Raw genomic sequence first — 21825 nt, forward strand, 5'->3', positions numbered from 1 at the left:
CATTCTGCTGGGGGAAAAAAAAACAGACACACAACAGTTCCTTTTGTTTACAAGCGGGAAGACACTAATTCGAAAGGTACGTTTTTGTGAGGGGACAGGACACAGCTTTTTACCAAGTGGATTTCACAACCTGGGCCGTGGTTTATATTGGATGGAAGTATTGGCTGCGGGGGAAAAAAAGTAGAAGAGTGATTAACTTTTCCTCTTTTTTTTTTGTTTTGTTGAATATGTGGTGGCAACGACTGTGGCTTTCTGCTTTGCAGGCACCCTCCTGCAGAACTCTCCACTTCTTTACCAAGCAGAGCTCTTCATTGTGGCTGGCATTTGCCACAAATGCCGATTTTAAACAAAAAAAATCTCTCCTTTGCGCCTTTGCTGTGCCAAGCCCTGCGAGTGCTGCTGCCAAGTCGTGGAGTCTCTGCCCCTCAACACGATCTGTATCATTTTAAAGCGTGTTGCCTTTAGCCTCTCTCCCTGCCCGGTATAGAAATCTGTCATTTTCTCTAGTCCCATAGACTTGTATGACAAGAAGAACTAGTTTCTAATTTTATGCCCATTGAGATAAACCACTAATGCTGGATGAAGTCTAAAAGGTAGGATTATAATGCTACCCCACTGAACTGCATTTCATCAGCTATAACTTTCCAAAGCCAGATTTGTAAGTAAGCCCTTTACAGCTAAGGAAACTACAATTATCTTTTCCAGGGCTTCCTATGTTAATACTGGTAACAAATTCAAATGATTCTATCAACACGAAATATCCCAGAAGACTGAACCACTGTGGTGTGTGGAAGCTGCAGATACCGAGGTGCTGTGTACCAAACAAATATTTCATTTTATACCTAATCTTTTATTATTTTTATTAAGTGTTTTGAAAGTAAATAGGGAAAGGCTAAGATGCATGACTAATAGCTAAGCCTGCTGAATGCTGAAACTGGTTATCAAAAGCTACCAAGACTTTGCCCTTCCTCTGCATTGAGACAATCGGTAATGAGGGAGTTCTCCAACGGCCTATTCTCTCGCCTCAAGGAGGCCGGGGATACACAATCCCCAAGGGAAGGTAACAGTTTATCCTTTTCCACAAACACAGAATGCCTCATTTAGAAACCTGTAAACTGCATTTTATTAAAAAACAAATCCACCTCAATGCCAAGAGCTCCATGAGAACAGATGGACACCATATATTCCTTGTAACGCCGCCTTTTCAACTCCTCCTCAGAAAAGACGCACGCGGAGATAAACTGTTAAGTTGCACCTTTTTGTGGGAGTACCTCAAAAAGAATCAACTCCTTCACAAATGCTTTTCATAAAGAGAAATACCATTTTTTTGCCAGGTTAGGCGATACCAAATTACTCTAAGAGGCAGCCTGTGTGTCATTTCACAGAATTAAGGCTTAAACAAGTATTGCTTATACCTCTGGATGACTTTTCAGCTGCACTAAATCAGGTGGTTATAAGATTTTGGTTAAATAAAAGGTGGTTTCCTGTTATTAGTGTAATAACCATCTGACAACCTAAACCAGAGTCTTTACCAAAATAAACAAACATGGCTAATTTTTTAGGCCTGGCAACATGCTAAAATATCAGTGTGATTAGCTAGTAAATCCCATTTTAAGAAACCTTTTTATGACTGGGGACTTCTGCCACTTTACAAATGTATTCCTCTAAGCCCACTAATTCAGTTAGCCTTTTCAATCCATTGTATTATTCTTGGGCCAGCTTCATTTTGCATTAAATCCACTGCAGAAAGCTAAATTGAACGCAAAAATCAGACTTGATCCAGGCTTCCTTTTGTTCAAAGATAGAGACCGAAAGTCCTCTGCTGCTGCCACACACTTTCATCACCAATTTATAGGAACCGACAGTGTAAGGGAAAAGCAATGAAAGTCATTGTTTTGGGACTTCAAAGCATCTCTGTATCTGGGGAAGGAAATCCTTTCAGTCAGCAGTGCTCTCCCCACAGACTGCAGGTGGGTGAAAAGTTATACCCAACTGGAAGTGCCCCAGAGCCATAGGGATATTAATGACATACAGGGACTATTTTTTTTTTTTTTTTTAATAGAATAGCGAGAACACAAGGGGTCTAATTAAGAAAATGAAATGGAAAATTGATTGGTGGGCACTTTATGCTGAAGTGGTGAACATTAAGAATAGGCAGAATGCCCATATACACCACATACTCATCTCTCTTTTTCTCAGAAGCACTCATTGAGCATCCGAAGTATGTAAAGCCTTTAAAGTGTACCACAGCTTAATTTTAATGTAGGAAAAACAGAGGGCCAGGACTGGGAGGGAAGCAAATCTCTGAGAGTCCAGCCCCACTCCCATTCATGTCAGGTAGTCTGGCTGCTGATTGCACCAGCAGCAGGATGGAGCCCATGCTGCATTTCTGATATCAATAACAACCTGAGCAGGCAGAATTGATAGAGCTTCTTATATCTGTTAGTGTTCCGCCAATGACTAGTATCAAGATTTTAAGAAAAAGGAAAGTGTGTTGATCAATCAACAGAAAAAAAAACCCAGTGTGTTGCAAACCATGTAACTGCACTGCCACAAAGATTTTCTGTGTTTCTGACTCTGAAAGATTTGGTAAGAAATTATTTTCCTCCTCACAAAATAAAAACCCTCAATCACAACGCACAGGTACCAAAACAAAAGCATTAAGCAAAACTTACCTTAATGTCTTGCTCTGAGCTATCTGTTACAGTTTTCTGAGCAGCACTGGAGAGTGAATTTGCCACCTGTGGCTGAGCTTCTAGGAGCTTCTTCAGCTTCAAATCCACCAACTTACTGTTTTGTTCTGCTAAATATGCAAATACCACATACAACAGAGTGAGATGCATTTCAATGCAGACTCGCTACAACAATGTAGCAATTTAAAAGGTAGATTTAATTTACTTCGCTATAATTTTGAACTTAAAAAAAAATAGTAGGAACTGTTTTTGTGATTTGGATCGGTGCAGGTTTGTGTAACATACATAGATTTTTTCTTGGAAAACAATCATGACACTCAGCTGAACAAGTAAACACGCTTGCAGACCACAGATGAAAAAACACAGACAGTAGATAATGTTTAAAGTTTTTCCCAATGGGTACATACCTATACTTTGGTATAAAAACACACTCAAATGGCCATTTATTTAAAGATGACTATTTATGATATAATTTACATACTGATAACCCCTCAAGTTTATGAACTGCTAATTCATCCTAAGCCTTCTTGGCACAGCTTCTCATAAAATTTCTGTATGAAAAAACTACTTTCTAGTAATAATTTACTATGATTCATAGAGTATGTTGCAACTGGGAGTCATAAAAAAATGCTTCAGAACTGCATCAAAGGGACAGACTCGAAGTCTGCTGAAGCCCCCAAATTTTTTAATCAATTTCAGCAACTTGGATCAGAGCCCAAATAAATAACAGTTGAAAACTTTACCTCCCACTACTGCTCATTCTGTATGTGAAGGCTGACTGTGCGGATTTGTAACACACCTACATACACATACATAAGGAAGAGGAAGGTGTCAATAACAAGCTGCAGCACAGCACTGTGGAGCTGTCCCTGAGCAGGGAAGCAGAGGAAGCCCCCAGACACACACTCCACATGCAGCCCCACATGAGGAATCACCCCAGCACTGGAGCCACAGGGCATCACCTGCACATGGGACACACTCACACCTCTGGCTCACAGGCAGAGGAACAAGAATCTCCTGTGTTTTCCCATGTGCACAAGCTGAGTTTTTCAGTGCAGGCTGGTGACTTCTAGCTGGTGTGGAAAGTGGAGTCACAACTGTTTAGCCACACAGCCCCTTCCAAGGTTTGGAGCGCTCCAATGCATATTAGCCAAAATATTTTTGGCATGAGGGCAGCCAAACGCTGCCTGTCTCCAGCAGCAATGGGCTGGGCTGCATTATGAAGAAGGATAGTTTCCCTTTCCTCTGGCACACCCAGTCAGGGTGTCCTTAATTGAGGCTCACATGTAAGTACATGCACGTTCCCGTGGGTTTATACATAAACACTGTGTAAGAACGATGATATAAGAGGTTCACAACATGTAGAAGTACTGACAAATACAGACAGAAGCGATACTGGAAACCAAGAAAGAGTAAAAACAGTTTTCTCTTCTTGGAAGAGATGGGAGGGGCTAAGATTCAGCAGGGGACTAATTAAGATGGTCCATAATGATCCCAAATGTGAAATGTCCCTTAAGACTTGTACTTTTAGGTGCTCCCAGGAGATTCAGCCTTTATTGGAACTTGGAATGAACTGGTAGATTCAAACCAAAATCCATGTAGTCTGATTTCTACCACAGCACCAGACTGCTCTCTGTATTACTGCCCACCTTCTTTCTTACTTGTCTGTACCTCTGGCTGCTGTGCAGACTGAACTGCAAAATCATGTCCTAGGTTTTTTTCAGAATGTCTCATCAAGGTGGACATGGAGCACTGGACAGTGGATGTGTATCCCTGAAAAGGCACCTCTCAGAAAAAAGGTCCATAGAAATAAATGTTGGTAAGTCACTGGGGCACTAGGACAGGAATATTCACTTCAGTTTCTGTTACTCCTAAAATAAACCAGTCTTTATTGGAAAAATATTTGACAGGATTCTGATTTAAGTAAGCTAAATTTAAGTGCTGGAAACACTAAAATTTTTTTCTTCCATATCTGGAAATCCTCAAATAGAAAAAAAGGACACAACTCAAATCTTCTGCATGCAAGCAAGACTAGAAAGTGCTATATACATATCACTGTTGGTTTAATTTACAAAGAAAAAAACACTAAATAAGATTCTGATTTAAAATATCATGGACTACACATTTGGGTCTAGCTGGCATGGGCAGAATCAAGCCAGAGGATGCTGAAGATATTCTCTCTTGTATTGCCTGTTTCAGGACACAGTCCTGTGCTGGCCAAGTTACTCCAGGTCTGAGCTAACTGTAAGATTCCGAATTTCCAAGATTCCACATTTAGCACCAATTTATCACCTAAACGCCAGTTGGGCTTGAAGAGTTTTGAGAAAGGGGGGATAGCACTCCTGTGACTCCATGTGTTTACAAACCCCCTGTTATCTTAACACTGTTAAGTAAATAGGACTGCTTCTGCTCTTATTTAGACCTCCATGCCCCCACCGGGGCAACAAGGTGTAAACACAAGAACTAGTCCTTGGGAAGGAACCAGAGAGGCACCAAGTCTAGATGAACACAGAAAGACACATTTTCTCCTCTTCCCTGAGCAGATGGAAGTGCAAAGTGGCATCTGTAGTCACCCAGCCCTGGCACAACCCAGGCAGGTGGGGTTTTTTCCTCTTCTTTTCCTCTGCTTTCAGGTGGCTCTGCTTTACCAATGTGGCCTAGGGTCCCCTTCCCCACCAAAAGAGCAGGAGACGTTTAAATATCTGACATTGCTGGAAATGATGATTTTGTTAATTTTAAATTTTAACTAAACACGAATGCAGGATATTAAACATTAGGGTTTAAGAGATCTGAAAAGGCACAGGGGAATAAAGCTGACAGAGAGACAAGCAGCACATCAGTATTTATATGATGATGGAGTGTTAGTCATGCAAAATACACGAAATAGCCATTATTTAAATTACCCGTTGAATCAAGGTCATTTTCTAGGTTAGTAAGTTCATCTCCACCTCCAGTAACAGAGCATTCAGGAGCCTCCTCATTAGTATCTATCTCAATATTATCATCATCCTCATCCTCATCTGTAGGAACACACAGCATTAAGGTTAGTATTTTCATATGTACATGCAACACATCACTCAAAAAAAAAAAAAAATGAATGCTTTAGAAACAAGCTGAGTTATGATAAAAATGCAAATAATTAAGTAAATCCGGAAAGAGACTCCAGTCTGTCCACTTCTGGATTTATCTTTAAACTGTGGCAATTTGTTAAACATATGGGGTTTTCTCTGCTGGAAACTCCTGCTCCAATAAAGGTAGAGTCTGGCCTTAGCAGGGACTATTCTCTGCACTGAATCTCTGGGCAACCTGAGTCGAATTGGTTTCCCCCAGCCTCCCAGTTCTCCACACTGCAGAATGGGTGCCAAAGCTGCCAAGTGGCAGGTTCAGGTGGGTCTGGGCAGCAGAAGGACCCTGAGATTCTGTCTCCTGAGAAATGCTCCAGGTACTGAGTTCCCAGCTTGGTGAGACTCCTCATCTTGCACAGTACATCTCAGAGCAGTGATCACTGTACCTTGCCTGGGTTTGAAAGTCTCCTGGTACAAGGAGCAATGCTATCATGCTCAGAAAGCAGCTATGTCAGGTGCAGTGAGAGCCCACTCATGGATTCCCAAAACCACAGCTTGGGTCAGGTTGGAATGGATCACAGTGCGGTCATCTGGTCAAACTTCCCTGCTCAGGCAGGATCATGGCAGAGCACACGGCACAGGATGGTGTCCAGATGGTTCTTGAATATCCCCAGCAAGGGAGACTCCACACCCTCTCTTGGCAGTCTGTCCCAGTGCTGGGGCACTGCACAGTGAGGAGCCTCTTCCTCATCTCCATGTGGAACTTCCTGAGCCTCAGTTTCTCACCCTGGCCCCATTGCCCGGTCCCGCAGGGCAGAGCCTGGTCCCTCCTGTGACCCCTCCCTGCAGGCACTGACAGACATGGAGCAAGTTCCCTCTCAGGGTCTCTTCTCCAGGATGAACAGCCCCAGCCCCCTCAGCCTTTCCCCAGAACTGAGCTGCTCCAGGCCCTCCATCACCATCTGCACCCTCTGCTGGACCCACTGCAGGAGCTCCCTGTCTCTCCTGTCCTGAGGATCCAGAGCTGGACACAGCACTCCAGACTGGCCTCCCCAGGGCTGAGCAGAGGGGCAGGATCACCTCCCTGCCCTGCTGGCAGTGCAGTTCCTGATGCAGCCCAGGATCCCTTTGGCCTTGTTGCCCCCAGGGCAGAGCTGGACAGCTCCTTGTCCACAGCACCCCCAGATCCTTCTCTGCAGAGCTGCTGCCCAGCAGGGCACCCCCAGCCTGTGCTGGGGCCTGGGCTCGTTCCTCTCCAGGTGCAGGAGCCTGAATTTGTCCTTGTTGAACTCCAGGAGGTTCTTCCCTGCCCATCTCAGCCTGTCCAGGTCCCTCTGAAGGGCTCACAGCACCCTGGGGTGTCAGCCACTGCTCCCAGCTTCGTGTCACCAGTGAAGTTGCTGAGCAGGCATCTGCCCCTTCATCCAAGTCATTGATGAATAAGTTAAAAGTGCTTTACTGCACTACTTTTCATCAGCATTGTTTGTAAGCTACACACATTTTAAATAAAATAATAATTGTAATTATATTTTTATGGGATCTTTCTACCAACTTTCTCAGAGCAGCTTATGAATATCACTCATAAATGAGCCCCATAATGTTTTATGAAGTAGGTGATTATTATAATTACAATTATGATGATGATGTAGGTAAATTACGGCACAGAAAGAGTAAGGAACCTGAAGAAGATCAAATAGCAAGTTCTGAATTGTGAAGCAGATCCCAGAAAAAATCCTGACTCACATTTTCAATACAAATATATAATGAAATTCAAGTCCATAAAAGCTAGATTAGTGATTTCAAAGTAAGTAGATGCATTGTATTTACTCACTTTTAAATCTCGTATCAAATGCTATCTACACTTGCTCAGACTTACACTACCATTTTTTCCTATGTATGCATGCATGTGTGTAAAAATGATAAAAAGGAGTAGGCTAAAGTGTGTCTGAAGAAACAAGACAGAGTAACTAAAGGGACTTTAAAATATCTAAGACAGGGAAAAATACAAATTATAAATACAGGACATGGGTATATTCATACATCATATAAACAAAAAGGATCCTAAATATAGTACCATGATGCCATAATTCCGAATCCCAGAGGTTTGGATTGGTGCTGATCACTCATGTCTTGGAAACACATTCAACTTCATTCCCAGCCCTGAAACTTGCACTTTAGGCCCACGCTGCTGTCATGAAGGTCATACAACTGTATTTTTACTTTATCCACAGTACCTATAATTCCCAATTTAGGAGCCTGTTGATTTTTTTAAATGTCTACTACTTTTTTCTAACCAGCTGCTCCCTCAATTCCCTTGTAACTAACCAACAACCTCCACAGACCTCTGGTGATCCAGGGTAAGGCTCTTGTTGCAACAGACAGGAGCAAAGAAGTTCCCATTTCTTAACTGTCCTATCCAACACTGGCTGTGTGTGGGATGGAGCCTGTGCAGCAGGACCCCTGTGCTTCAGCTGAGCACCATGACCTCCCTGGGCTCCCCTCCACGTGTTCTCCTTGGTCTCTAGAAGAGACTTCTCCTTGGTCCCTAGAAGACTCAGCTTTCTTCCATGCTGTCCCAGAGTGAGTGAGAGTGATGGAGAAGAACATCTCTTTGCAGCCAATCCAAGATCCGCAACCAGACCTGGGACCTGACAAATTGTGCTCCAGGTGTGGCAGTGGGTGGGCAGAAACACTCCCAATTCTCTGAGACACCCCTGCTGTTTCCACCTAAACTCACACAGGTGACCCTGGGACCTGAACTCCTGTTGTTTCAGGAAGTGCCGAGGTAAGTGAACAAAGTAGAATGACACAGCATGATCTTCATCAAGTGGAAAAAAGGACAAAAATAAAGGGATAAAAAGCAGACTGAAGAGAAAACAGAAAATGGTAAAGCAACAAAAGCAGCAATTTTGATGGGTTTGAATTTCTTTCAATGCTGCTCTGCTGATTCTGATGAGGAGCTGGACTTTGCACACCATTCTAAATCCTTCATGATGGTGTTGGAGAAATTCACTGGCACTCAGGCCATGGTACTCTCAAATCCATCCTGGAGTTCACAAAGCACACTTGAAAGCATGATTTGGACATTTGGAAGAGGTAGAAGGGAAGAAAGAGACACTCTCATAGCAGAGGGAAACCAAATCCACCTGGAGCCTGGAAGCAGGCAATGACTTTTGGAATCACCCAAAGGAGTCACAGCTCACAAGGTCAGCTCACAGCTACTAGTCACCCCACAGGATGCTAGAGGTGTCAAAACAATCTAAACAAGATGACAGGGTTTAAGACTCCTGCATACTAAGGGAACGCTTATATTAGATAATTTGATTTTCTTTAATTTAATATAGCAAGATGAGATCAGAGGCACTGCCTTTGACACCACCATTTTAGGAAACAAAAGAGATGGCAATGTGGAAGACACCAGTTTCTAGTACCAGATAATGACCTGACCTAGTATTTAATTTAAAGTTGGTAGACTTTGACAGAATATGATTATCAGGACATTTACATTTTATTTTTAAAAAAATCAATTAAAAGGAGTAATTTGAAGTAATTTCAGTATTTTTCAAGTATCTTTAAAAATCTAGATCCATTGATTTAAATTACTCCAGGGTTTTTTTCCAGTTCAATGTTCTGCTAGTGTATTAAAAGGGAAATGTGTTTAGGGAGCATGTTACAACAAGATTTTGCAATTATAAATGATAAAAGGAACAACATGACGAAGAGATAACAGATATCTTTTATGAAAAGAACAAATTGCTAGTGCAAAAAACTTAAAGCACTTGGTCTAGAACCAGGGCAGACATTTAGAAAACGACTGAAGGACTGAAGAACTGCTTCCTTGAAAAGTATGCAAATTTGAATCCTAGAAAGACAGTAAAGCTTTACTATGTCATGAAGAAATGAACAAAATAAAAGATAAAGGATTGAGTCAACAACTTAACAGCACTGACCATCTCCTGCACAGCATAGACTGCAGTTTGGACTGGAGAGAGAGAAATAAGTAACTTTCGGAATCACGTGGAAATACCAGAATATTGGTGGACAAGGACCCAGAGGCATTTTATAGCTCTTAGATCTTACTACTCAGATTAAGGTCAGGCCTAATTTGTGGTTAAACTGATATTCCCTTGACTTGGTTTAAGCTTGCCCACTTGTGAAGGATTTGCAGCTGACTGCATCAATTTCTAGATTAAATGAGAAAGGAATAATTTTCATAGTGAAGCAAAAGCATTGATGGGGGCTGGATCACATTACTGGGAGAAGCTGCACAAACAGCACTCGCTCTTCAGGGAAGGTCTCTCCAGCCTTCAGCATTGTCTCTGGGAAGTCCTTCAGGCTTGTGGATGTTGAGATATTTAGTTTATTTACTTTTAGGCACAGACTTCACTTTAAGGCTGCAGCATGTGACAGGAGCCTGTGCACAGCAATCAAGGCAGCAAAGGCAGGGAATGGAAGAAATGCAGAGTTGAAATACTGGTTCCGTGTACAAGAAATCTGATGTCAGGACAAGACATTACAGCAGTAACTGTTGACAGATAGAAATACTGCCTGATAAAAAATATTAAGGACTTGTTCCATGAGTTGGAGATTAAGCATGATGAGTAAGGCTGCACCACCATGTATATTCCCTGAAGATCATTGCCTCAGAAGAGAGAATCTTGAAATCTTGGACATACCCTGTCCTCACCAATGCCCAAGTCACTTCCTCACACCAACGCCAGCTCAAATAAAGGATGGAAATGTGCCAGAGAGCAAAGAAAACACACCACCCAAATCCCAGCAGAGCAGTCCCACTGCTCAGGGACAATTCCCAGATAATCTGTCAATTCCTTTGTCCTGTTGCTGCTAGGAAAAGGGGGGATATTTGGATCTCTATCTCGATACTGTCCCTGGATCCAGCTCAAGGCATCCGCTTATCGGCCTGAAGCTAGTAGGACATCTAATAAATTTGAAGCTGCCATCCCAAACCCTCTGGCAGTTGGCAGGAAGAAGTATTTTCTGTCTCACATGCCAAATATCCAATGAAAAAGACTGGATTTCATAGCTAGGGATGCTTTCCTTATCCAGGAAAGTTTCAACTTGCCATAGTCATTTGAGTTTCTCAGGCCTTGGTTAAATAAAGCCTTTTAACAAAGAATATTGCACCAGTGCCAAAGCATGAAATTCTTAATAAGCATATAGAAAAATTGAAAGAGATAATGCTTTTACCTACAGTTGTAAGGAAGAAGTTAGTCTTTGAAGAATCCAGAGCTGAAAAGTCACTTTTTTCTGAAATAATTGAATCGTAAAATTATTTAGTACATTCCCTTTTTGTAAATCAAAAATTAATTGCAATCAATGCAGAAGAAGAGATTAATGATGTATAATGGACAAGAGAGCTTGGAAGACACAAGATAATAAGCATGTCTTGGGTATTGTGTAGGGAATACAGGACTCTACACAATAAAAATGTGAATGCAGTTAGGGGAAGCATTCAAAGTCTGGTAGTAATAAGGATACTGTCTATTAAATCCTAATTTTTGGTGGAAATTGAAAAACAAAAAAGACTAAACCCAAAAGTAATTCCAATTCATTTGGTCTGTAAAGTGTTGGTGCCATTTCACAGAATGACTACATTTTAGAATAATGAATTTCTTTAGGGGAGATTTGGTGAAGCACCTGAAAATACCAGCGGTGTGGTAGAATTATGTACCATAAGGAAAGTTTTTGAGAAGGAGGAATCAGAAGAAAATGCTATAAAATGCACACTGGTATAAAAAGAGCAAAGACGGATAAAACAAGACATGGAATGAAAACTTTAGGTCCAAGAGAAGTTCAAACAGATTGGCCAAACTACTGTATGAACAAAATAAAATCAAGGTAGGAAGGATAAATCAATGCAAAAGTAGAAAGCTGGGCAATTGTTGCACTGGGTAAAACCCAACAGGTAGAGTGGTGATAACTTTAAAAATAAGTTGTCATCAGTTCTGATACTTGTCTGCTCTTTTAGTAACACATAAACTCTCTATACCTACCAATACAGATTTCTTTTAATATATATGCTCAGCGACCTCTCAGACTGTTTACAAGTCGCATGAAGGGCAAGAAGAGCAACGGCAAGATGCAGAGGAAAAATTGAACAGGACAACCACATCCCAGAAAGCAGCACACTGGGATATTTAGCAACTCTACAACTGGGTCACTGCAACAAAACAGGGTCACTGCTACCCAGCTGAGCACCCAGGACAGAACCAGACCTTACTTTGAGAGAAGGTAGGGTAGGAACAGCTAAAACTCAAATTAGCAAACCTAAACCACTACAAGGCACGATGAAACAGTGAGGAGGAAGTAATGAAATTGTGTAGGATGGGGCGTAAAGAGGGATGAGGAACACCATGGCCTATGTAATACCCAAGTTCCTGTGTCATTTGGCTCGGCCTGTCTTACTGCCATCAAGGATGTAATTTCTCTATTTGTCACAAAAGACAGTTATGTTGGCAAGCTTGGATTGCTGGGCAGAGAAAGTAAAACTCAAGACCACACTCAAGGGAGATGTACAACTCACTGCTCTCTCGTGGGTGTTAAATGGAACAGAAATGTTTGGCTTAGATGCAGTAAGGCTGTATTTAAATATTTATGCATAAAAGCACATGTAGTAGAGAGAAATAAATATTTTTGTTGAATCTACATGCATTGTCAGTATCAAGCTGGATTTTCCTTACACTTTTGCTTATGATTACAAGTTAGTTGGAGAAACACTATTTCCCTTAGAATACGGAGAAGACATTTTAAAAGAGCAAGAAGCCTGCACTGAAACGTGTGTTCAGCACCCATTTGAGTGACACTACATTACTCTAGCTCATAGCACTGGCAGTTATATGAATTTTAATGCTATTTCAAAGTCAGTTTAATAACATTATAGCAATATTACAACTCAAAACCTGTAAAAGCAAGTGGTCTATCAAAAGACTGCCATTTAAAATCAAAAGGTTGTTGCTCCCACCTCTCACAGGACACCTTTAAAATTCTCTTATTTTGAACACATTTAATAAAAACCCACATTTCTTAAATATTTCAAATGTTGTTCCCTTCCTAAATTACGTCCACGTTCCTGTATAAAAATATATATTGAAGAGAACCAACAACCATGAAATTCCAAAAAACTGTGGGTAATGAGAAACCTGTAAATAATGGGTCAACATGAGCTACTCGTTCACAGAACATATTTTTCTTTCCATCACATGCATGCTCTTCTTTTAACTGCTGGAAATTAAGTGACACAAACACAGATTTAAGAAACACATCTACGGGTCTTTTGATATGTTCACCTGATGAACAACATTTTGAAGTGCGAATAAAAGCGATACCCAAAAAAGTCTCTGGTTCCTAGGTTGCCATAGGAATAAGATACAAGGTTCCTCAGCTCACCTCCAGATGCCTTTGACCTTTCTTTCAACTTTTCTGCAGCCATTTCAGTGTAGCTGGGAAGTTCTGACATCTTCACTCCAGATCGAGCTTCTGCTATTAGCTGACGAGCTCTCTCTCTCAGCTGCCGACGCCGCTCTTCATCTTGCTGCTAAGATATATTGAACAGTTGCCAACTCAGTAATTGACAGAAATGCAATTTCATTCTCAATCTGATCATCATGATAGGAACTGGTTTACAGCATGGTGCTTGGCCCACATTATAAATAGGACGCTCGATATCAGTTGGGTGTCACACTACAATTTTTAAAGACATCCATGCGTCAGATTATTTTTTTTTAAGCATTCCCCAAATTATTACTGCATTAGAAACCTGATGATTTGCAATGTGAAGCTTTTATAAATTATGTTTCATAAAAACACCTTGATGAAAATTTGCAGACACTTTAGTCTCTAAGTAATCACACCCAATGAGTGATTTGAGTGAAGTTTTACCATGGCTATAAAATGGTTTTACTCAATTGAATTACTCAATTGAGTAGTATTCTGTCACAGAACTGAACTGAGAAGCCAGATACTGCTCTTGGTTACTCCAAGCACAAAGCTGACTTTAGAGTATAAAGTGGCATGTTCTTTGACTTCAATGGACCTTTTTCTCTTAAAAAACCCCAAAAAACTAGTGAAAATTACTGAAAGAACAATAGATGCTCTCACAGCAGAAAAGACTTTGCATCCCTTTAAAACATTCTTCTAGGGGGGCTTTGGTCAATAGTTAAAGGAATCATACTGGAACCATGCCAGATAGTGTTGTCCCACTAAGAACTTAGAGTAACTTAGAAGCATGATAATATTTCAGTTAAATAAATAAACAAAGTTCCACAGTGTGAAATTTTGTAAAAGACTAACCCACCATGATAAAAAAACCTTCATAAAATGATGTGTTCAAACGTATCTATGAGACTCCACAGTCTCCATAAGGGAAACTTTCAGTTTTCACCTTAAGCATGGGATTTTTTGCTAAATTAGGACTTTTTTCCTCTCCCTTCAATATCAGAAAGGCTCATAAAGTGCAACAAAGTCAGTGCTTGGCTTAAATCTAACCTGCCAATAAGTTTATGTCTTACTGACATAATGACCTGGATAAATCCCAGGTAGAGGCTGTTGACCTGAACTAAGTGGAATATAACAAACTGCCTAATTTTGGAGAGCCACTCTGGCAGCCTTCCCACCAACCTAGAAACTTGAGCATCCCACACCTGCAGAGGCTGCTGAGAGCTGTTGCTAAGTGCTATTTAGTTTAAGCAATCATTAATAAAACAAGCGCAAAATACTAATTAGGTACATTTTCTCCATTTCCATGTAAATTGTTTGTTTGTAGCTATTTACTCAGCATTGTTCTCGGCACAATAGAAAAAATGCAAATGACTGAATCAGAATGCAGCCCTAATGGGACTTTCTGTTTATAACCATTAGCCCAGAGGTGTGCTGTAATTCAATCCTCAAGCAGAAAGATTTAGCCTCATTAACAGCTTGCATGGGCAGGTTACAACTCATAAAACCCTACAGTAAACAAAGTATATGGACACAGCACAATATCTCGCCTCTGAGTGACAGAGTCCCGATTCCCTATCAGATTGCCTTGATTTACTCTTCTCCTAATGTCCTCCCCTGGAAAGACAATTCTGCCAGGGCCCTGCGAGGCAGCGGGATGGCACACGGGCTTTGTTTGCTTTCTCACCCTTTAACTTCCCAGAAGGCAACAGAGCAACAGTTCTATCAAAAATTTATTTGGTAAAGTACACATTAGAAAGACAACTGGAAAGCTTTCCCCCCCCTCCACCTCCTCCTATGCACTATAATAGATCAATTTAATTTAATTTCTAGCCAGCCGACTGACACAGCAAACGGTTTTATTTCGACCCACAGTATTTGGTAACATTAATTACATTGAATTTTACTTGAAATAAAACTGCTCAAATCTCTAATATTCCTAATTCCTTGGATATAGGAACTTGTGGGCTTAACTTAAATGACTTCTAAGAACGAATGTACAAAATTAAGATTCCCACCTGGTTTAATGTCAAACAATTTAATCTACTTCAGCACATGTAATTTAAAATAGGGCCAGTTATGTGTTTGTGACAAAAATGCCCTAAACCGAGCTGGCTGATTTCTCCTTTCCTCCCCTCCTCCTGAAAGAGAACTTGTATCCTGAATTATTAGCATAGTCATTAACATCCCGGGGATCTCCAAGCAAACACAGATTATGGTGGCTTGTGTTTGTGCTGATTAAGCCAATCATCACCAGCGGATAAGGGAAAAACCAGCCTAGTTCTTGCTTAAATTCAATTCAGGTATTTGAACCCTCGGTTACTGAGCTTGTCAGAAGAAACACTGGTAAGAAGGAGCAATGAAACTGAGAGCAGAAAAAAGTAGATAGATTAAGTTTTGAGGTACAGAAAAATAGTTAAACAGCCTATCAAGCTAGAATTCGGAAAGGAAAGCACTTGAGAGAGGTACAGAGGCATGAACAAATATATATATGTATATATAAAGAAACAACCCAGGAGATGTGAAAAGAAGCATTGCATCAAGCAAACACACGTACAGTGACTTATTTTTCCCTGTATAGTCGAAAAGAAAACTCAGTAAAATCTTCCACCCTCTGACATGAATCTGACATGCCAAAGAGACATTACAGTTTTCTTTGTTATTTCCCCCCAACTATTTTGTAATGGTTTAAAGATCTGCCATGCGGATGCACAGTGAGGAAAACTTCACTATTTAAGGACAAACTCTTCAAGAATAAGTAATGTAATTCCTTGTTTCCCTCCTATAAAAATGTATTGGTATGCAATTTTTATATTTCACAGTTCACTGACATCTCGGCAAGCTTTCTTCCACTGCTTCAATGGTGCTACTTTTAATTTTATCCTCCTTAGTCCTAGTAATTAAAGTGATCAGCAGTGGCATCCCAACGGCTTTGACACAGCTACAACCCCCTAGCTGACTCCGGCTTTTAAGGGAAAGGGGAAGAAAAAAAAAGGACGGCAGTTTCATTTCACTGGAACAAGAAAATCAAGCTTCTCCAATCCTCAACTTTATCCAATTGTTCTTTCAGCAGCCTTTGGATCTTAAGAAACAAATAAAAATGGCTGCCATTAGGGGGTCCTGTTTGTACTCGCCGCAGATGGCAATGACTGACATCACTTTGGCCAAAAATTACGCCGTGGATTTGGGAAGGTGAATTCAAATGTGAAACACTGGCAGGGCAGTTTCCGAGATCATTACCCAGCCAGCTGAGAGTTGCTCAACTCAGGGGAAATATTGAGAGTGGTGGAGTCTTTCAGGGCAAAAAAAACCCCAAACGCCCCCTTAAAAATCATCTTCTTAAATGACTAAAAATTTTGCAATCTTCTCACATTAAAAAGAAAAAGAAAATAAACTACAAAACCTTTGCCAGGGATTTTCACCCCTCCTTTGGTAGAATTTTGGGAGGATCCAAACCGACTTTACATCAGAATTCTGATAATGTATCATCCTCTCACTATTAATAAAAATATATATATAATCTGGTGAACTGCATTTATTTGATGGTTAAAAAGTAAATTCTTTACTGTGCCCACAGACTGGGGGGCAAAAGTAAAATTTTAAAAATGCAGTAAATTTCTTATCATCCGCAGCAACAAAATCAAACCAGAATTGTGTGAGAGGAAGCAATTCCTGAAGCTGTAGGTTTCAAAATGGTTCATGGTCAGCCGTGAGTACATCTAAGAGAAAGAACTTGACTGCCACCTCTTTCATCATCAGACAGGAAGAACGGCTCTGTTATTAGCCATTCAGAAAGAAAAAGACTTCTGTGCTTGTCCAGAGGCAAGGATTACCAAAATGTACCTATTCAGGATTACCAAAATGTACCTATTCAGTTAGAAGAGAAGACAGAGTAAAAAAAAAAAAAAATTAAAAAAAAATAAAATTACACGAGCTTTAAAGGTTTGAGCAGGCTGGGTTGTACTGTGACCTTGATCGGCTCTTGTTTGAGTAAATAGGATTTGAGATGAAACATTAAAACTGTTTAGCAGATCTTTTCAAACCATTTCAAACTTTTCTTATGTTGGTTTATAATATAACCAGACATGCTTGTAAATGGCCACACCTGCTCATTCCTCTGGGGATGGCCTGATCTCTGCCTTTGCTAACAAAGAAAGGACTGGAGAAAAAAAAAAAATAAATCAGCCTTTCTTGTTGCAAAACAGAGTGGAAAGTCAAAATCTTTCTCAAGTTTGTCCCATCTGGTCAGATTAAATCTTTGATCACCCTTGGGGATCCCATTTATGTTTGGTCTCTACCACTGTTTCAGAACAGCTCAAAATACACAGGTAGTGAGCAAAATATGGACTGCTAAGCAAGCGACACTCGGCATAAACAAAAGTGGCTTTGGATTTCTGTTCAGATCCTAGGAGGTGGTAAGCAAAGACAGACATAAACATCTTGGGTATTTTCTGCCTTCTGCCTGGTGTCTACATCAGCTACTTCCCTATCCACAAACTGCATGTAGCTTGAAAACATTTTTTCATGAATGCATATCACAGAAAATATCAAACTGCTTAAGTAGCTATTGGCTTAGGAGCTATGGCACCAATACACTGATGAGACAAGACAGAACAAACACAGAAGTAGCTCGAAGTCTAAAATCACAAACAATATCTTAACAAAGCTGTCCTCCTTAAAAAAAAAAGCTCCCAAAATTCACAATAACATGGGGTGGTGTGGCTGTAAAACGGAAAACAGCTCCTTATACTAAGGAGGCATGTTTAAAGAAGTAGCCAGCAATTTCTTCTCTTTTTATTTTTTAATTTTAAAAATAATTTTATGTTGTTCTGGAAAATGTACAATTGACCTGGTACAGTATTTCTGTGTGAAGAACAGTGGCTGTAGAAAAACAATCCACTGATAATTTAATTCCTTGTGTCATTGTGAAACTGGAAAGCTCTTAGTTTACTGAATGGAAAAAAATATTGGAAAAAAAGAATGTCTGACTAAGTAAGTATCACCTTGTGCTACATCCAAGGCCTCTTGCTGGTTGTCTGGCTGCTCTTTTGTAGGCAAAAAGGAGCTGAACGCTCTCTGGCTCCTTAGATCTGGTCCAACAAATGCACTGCCAGTCATGCACACGGATCCAGCTTAAAACCCAGTGTGAGCCTAAAAGAAGCTAGTCAAACTGGCACCTACTCATGCAGAAGTAGATAGATTTGTCATGACAGGCTGATTATTCAATGTAAAGAAACAGTTTAGCTTTTCTAATCTGGTACAAATACATCTTTCTCAGAGAAAAAAGTAAAAGGTCTAACAGTTCAAGTATTTATAAGTAAAGAAACCAACAAAAAAAATTGTAACGTCAAAGTGAACCACAGGTATTTGTGCTGGAGCATTCTGCTAAACAGCCCCCAAGTTCTATTCAGATAAATAAGATTTAACCCATTTAACTATTTCGGAGCTGCACATCTCTGTGGCAGAGGTGATCTCTTCTGTCTCACACTGCACTTGGCTCTAAGGCAAGTTTCAGGGACAGGCTGAGATACCCAATTCCAAAACCATGTTGTGTTTTCCTTCTGTCCTCCCTGCTTGTGCTGGTACAAGGAGCTCTCCCAGAGAACCCAGCCAACCCTCAGGGCTCCCAGGAAACACCACCCAGAAAGTTGACCTAAACTAAAAGCACAGACAAAGGCCTCCACTAACTTCTTTCCTGGAATTTTCTCTGCTTAGACAAGTTTGTGCTCTCCCCCATCCAGGAAGTATAATTAAGGTCAACAATCACCTAAGGTGCTGGGATCCATGAGCTTGTTGTGCCTGTCATCGTGACTGTCAGTGCTATTAGCATGACCCCACAAACAGGGGCTCAAGCACACAGGCTAAGAAATATCCTAAAATATTGCCATCATCCAGACAGGGCAGAACGTCTGATCTGAGATGAACAAGCTAAAAATGGTGTTTTCTGTGCCTTACCACAGCTGAGTTACAGACAGAAGTTAAGAAAGCTGCTTACTCATTGTAGGAGTCAACATTCGTCGAGCTCCACTTAAGGGATTTTCTCTTGTGTAAACTTGACTTTATAATTAAAAAAAAAAAAAAAAAAAAAAAAAAAAAAAAAAAAGCGGTGTTACGAAACAAAGGCTTTTTGGCAAGTGTCTGGGATGCGTAAGCTGGAGAACAGCATCTCTCAGACTGCCATCCTGGGAAGCTTCCTCCTCGGGCGGGCAGCCCCGCGCCAAGGGAGGGGACGTGCCCTCCTGAGGAATGCTCCCGGGTCACTCCCAGCCCAACAAAGCCAGCGGGCTGCAGGGGGCCTCCCAAAGTTGGTTTTCCTCCCCCCTCCCCCCCCCCCCGCCCCCTTCTCTCAATTTTTGGGGGAGGGTAACGAGATCCCTGTCTGCTTCTATGTGATGAGAATGAAAAGAACAAGTGCAAACCCTACATCTCCCTGGACCCTATTTTGCTGGTTTGTGTTTGTTTTTTTTTTCTTAAGAAAGTCCTGCAAACTGCTGGCAGGTTTTTTTAATGGAAAATACCAATCGCCTAAGATCTATACCTAGCCTTTTGCCAATAATGAGAAAACTTCACCTTCTGTCCCCAGCAATTCTTAGGAAATCTTTTGCTGTTATTCCTACAAATCCAATTACAGATTGTTGAGTAGCTAGTGGAGTAAGCTTATTGAGGAGTGTCACATCACTAAGTCGTGCGTATGTGTTTCAGTTTGTAATGTGGTCTGAGCCGCTGTAGAGGTGTCAACTTAAAATGCAAGTAAGTAGCAGAACAGGGCTAATCCCAGCCACTACTCCCCTGCAGCCAAATTGTAGCGCAATGAATGACAGTGGAAATGCAAAGATGCCACTGTGCTTATCACACACAGCCAGATGGTGGACCTGGATCAATGCACACATGCCACGATCAATGCATTTGATAAAGAATTAAGAAGAAAACTGTACATGTTATCAAAGAACTTGTACATGGCATAATTATGATTCTGCATGTGCTTACTGATGATATTGGAGACTCAGAGGCAGGTGATAATGAAACTGATAGGAAGAAATAGCTTAAAGGCTACAGCATATGGCCTCAGCACTAAGAAATCTTGTCAAATAGTTCAGAAAGCTTTTTTAACTGTTATTACAGGCTGCTCATAGTGCAAGCTGGTGGCAACGTTTTAATTTTTTTAAAACCTGAAATGTCAAAAAGTTACAAAAGCTGTACTTTTCAGAATGGTTCAGAAAATAATTAAGATGCTATTGTGTTTTAAACACGGCAAAAAAACTACAGGTAGAGAGAGCATTCACAGTTTGGGGGTGGGGGGGGGCATTTAAAAATACATATTCCATTCTGTGTTTCCTGAATAAATGCATTTAGACTTTGAGGGAGCTTGCAGCTGTTAAAGGAATATATCTTGGTAGCAATTCGCACCCAGCACGCCAATTTCTACAGATGCAGTTTCGATATTGTTGAAAATTCGGAATTATCGAAATGTATCAAAATGTACTCAACATCAAACGTAGAGTATTTCCCTGTTCACGTTTGTACTCTGTCAGTTAAGTTACAGGCACCTTGGACGTGAAAGGAGGCAATTAAAGATTTGTGGAAAATAAAGTCTAAAGTAATAAAAAAAATTTTATAATGTATAAAAGGTACCTAAAATACGAATTCTCATGCTCCAGTTGATAGATGAGCTGTCTAATCAACGCCTGGACGTAACTTAAGTGCTCTCATTAGTGTGAAGACCTTCAGGCTAAATAAGACTAAATCCCTTAAAAATTGCTTCTGCAATAGAAAAATCCCCCTTACCATTTTCCTCTGCCTAAATCATATCAATTAAAAAGAGAGAAGGGGAGGGAGGGAGAGAGAGAGGCATTTTCACATGACTTTGTTTTAACTGACACTCAAAAATCTATCTTCTGAATCCAATTTAAAATGTCTCAGCAAAAAAAAAAAAAAAAAAAAAAAAAAAGTTCATTAGCAATCAAAGAAACAAAAAAAATCACTCTGAGTTTAGTTTCTCTTTCACTTTGAACCTGAATCTTTACTCAGTGCTAAGGTGCAAAATGCCCATTGAATCCTTCACCCTAACTTCTTTTTTCAACACCAAACATTTAATCAACATTGCAGTTTTACATTAAATGATAAAATTTATCAAAACGATCCTCCAGAAGAGTGAAGCGCTCATTTTATTTTCAGCAGGCTGAGGAGGGACACTCTCCACCTCCCCCCCCCGCTCCCCGCCAACCCCCGAATTTCAATTTGTCCTGACAAACCATTGGGTATTAAATTCTAAAGGCACGCAGAGTGCATAAAGAACTGATGGCTTGATTAGCTCTTGTGGTGCAATTGAAGGAGCTGTCTCTCTCCCCGCTTCTCCATTTTGAGAAACACTTTGATCTTCGTTCAAGTCAATTCATGAACATCAACTGACAAGACTGCATGAAACACCCCAATGGTTAGGCCCAAACTCGTAGCAAACTATTTGGTTTCATTAAGGCTTTAGGAGAAGTGACCAGTGACAGTCCTTTCATTCAGAAGCCAACAGGCAAGTGACTATTTAAAGTTTAATGTGCACAATGTACTGCTGAAGGCCACTACACCTATAGTCAGTCACTCAAGTATGAATGCCTTTA

The 21825-nt window shown here is 40.6% G+C and overlaps 1 protein-coding gene across 8 annotated transcripts in view; it reads right to left on the reverse strand.

Moving 5' to 3' along the window:
- EHBP1 (EH domain binding protein 1) overlaps positions 1-21825 on the reverse strand; it is a 204306-nt gene that overhangs the window by 39225 nt on the left and 143256 nt on the right. For 2 of the 8 annotated variants that reach the window (XM_083857807.1, XM_083857801.1), the window contains 4 exons: positions 13166-13313; positions 5597-5713; positions 2676-2803; positions 1-7 (listed from right to left, as the gene is read on the reverse strand). The exon at positions 1-7 is cut by the window's left edge and continues 135 nt beyond it. In XM_083857807.1, coding sequence (XP_083713933.1) covers positions 1-7; positions 2676-2803; positions 5597-5713; positions 13166-13313 — 400 coding nt within the window. The remainder of the gene's footprint in view (positions 8-2675; positions 2804-5596; positions 5714-13165; positions 13314-21825) is intronic. The other 6 variants (XM_083857808.1, XM_083857802.1, XM_083857805.1 and 3 more) reach the window with 5 other exon arrangements.

Source organism: Zosterops lateralis, assembly GCF_965231275.1.
Source record: "Zosterops lateralis genome assembly, chromosome: 3".
NCBI lineage: Eukaryota > Metazoa > Chordata > Aves > Passeriformes > Zosteropidae > Zosterops > Zosterops lateralis.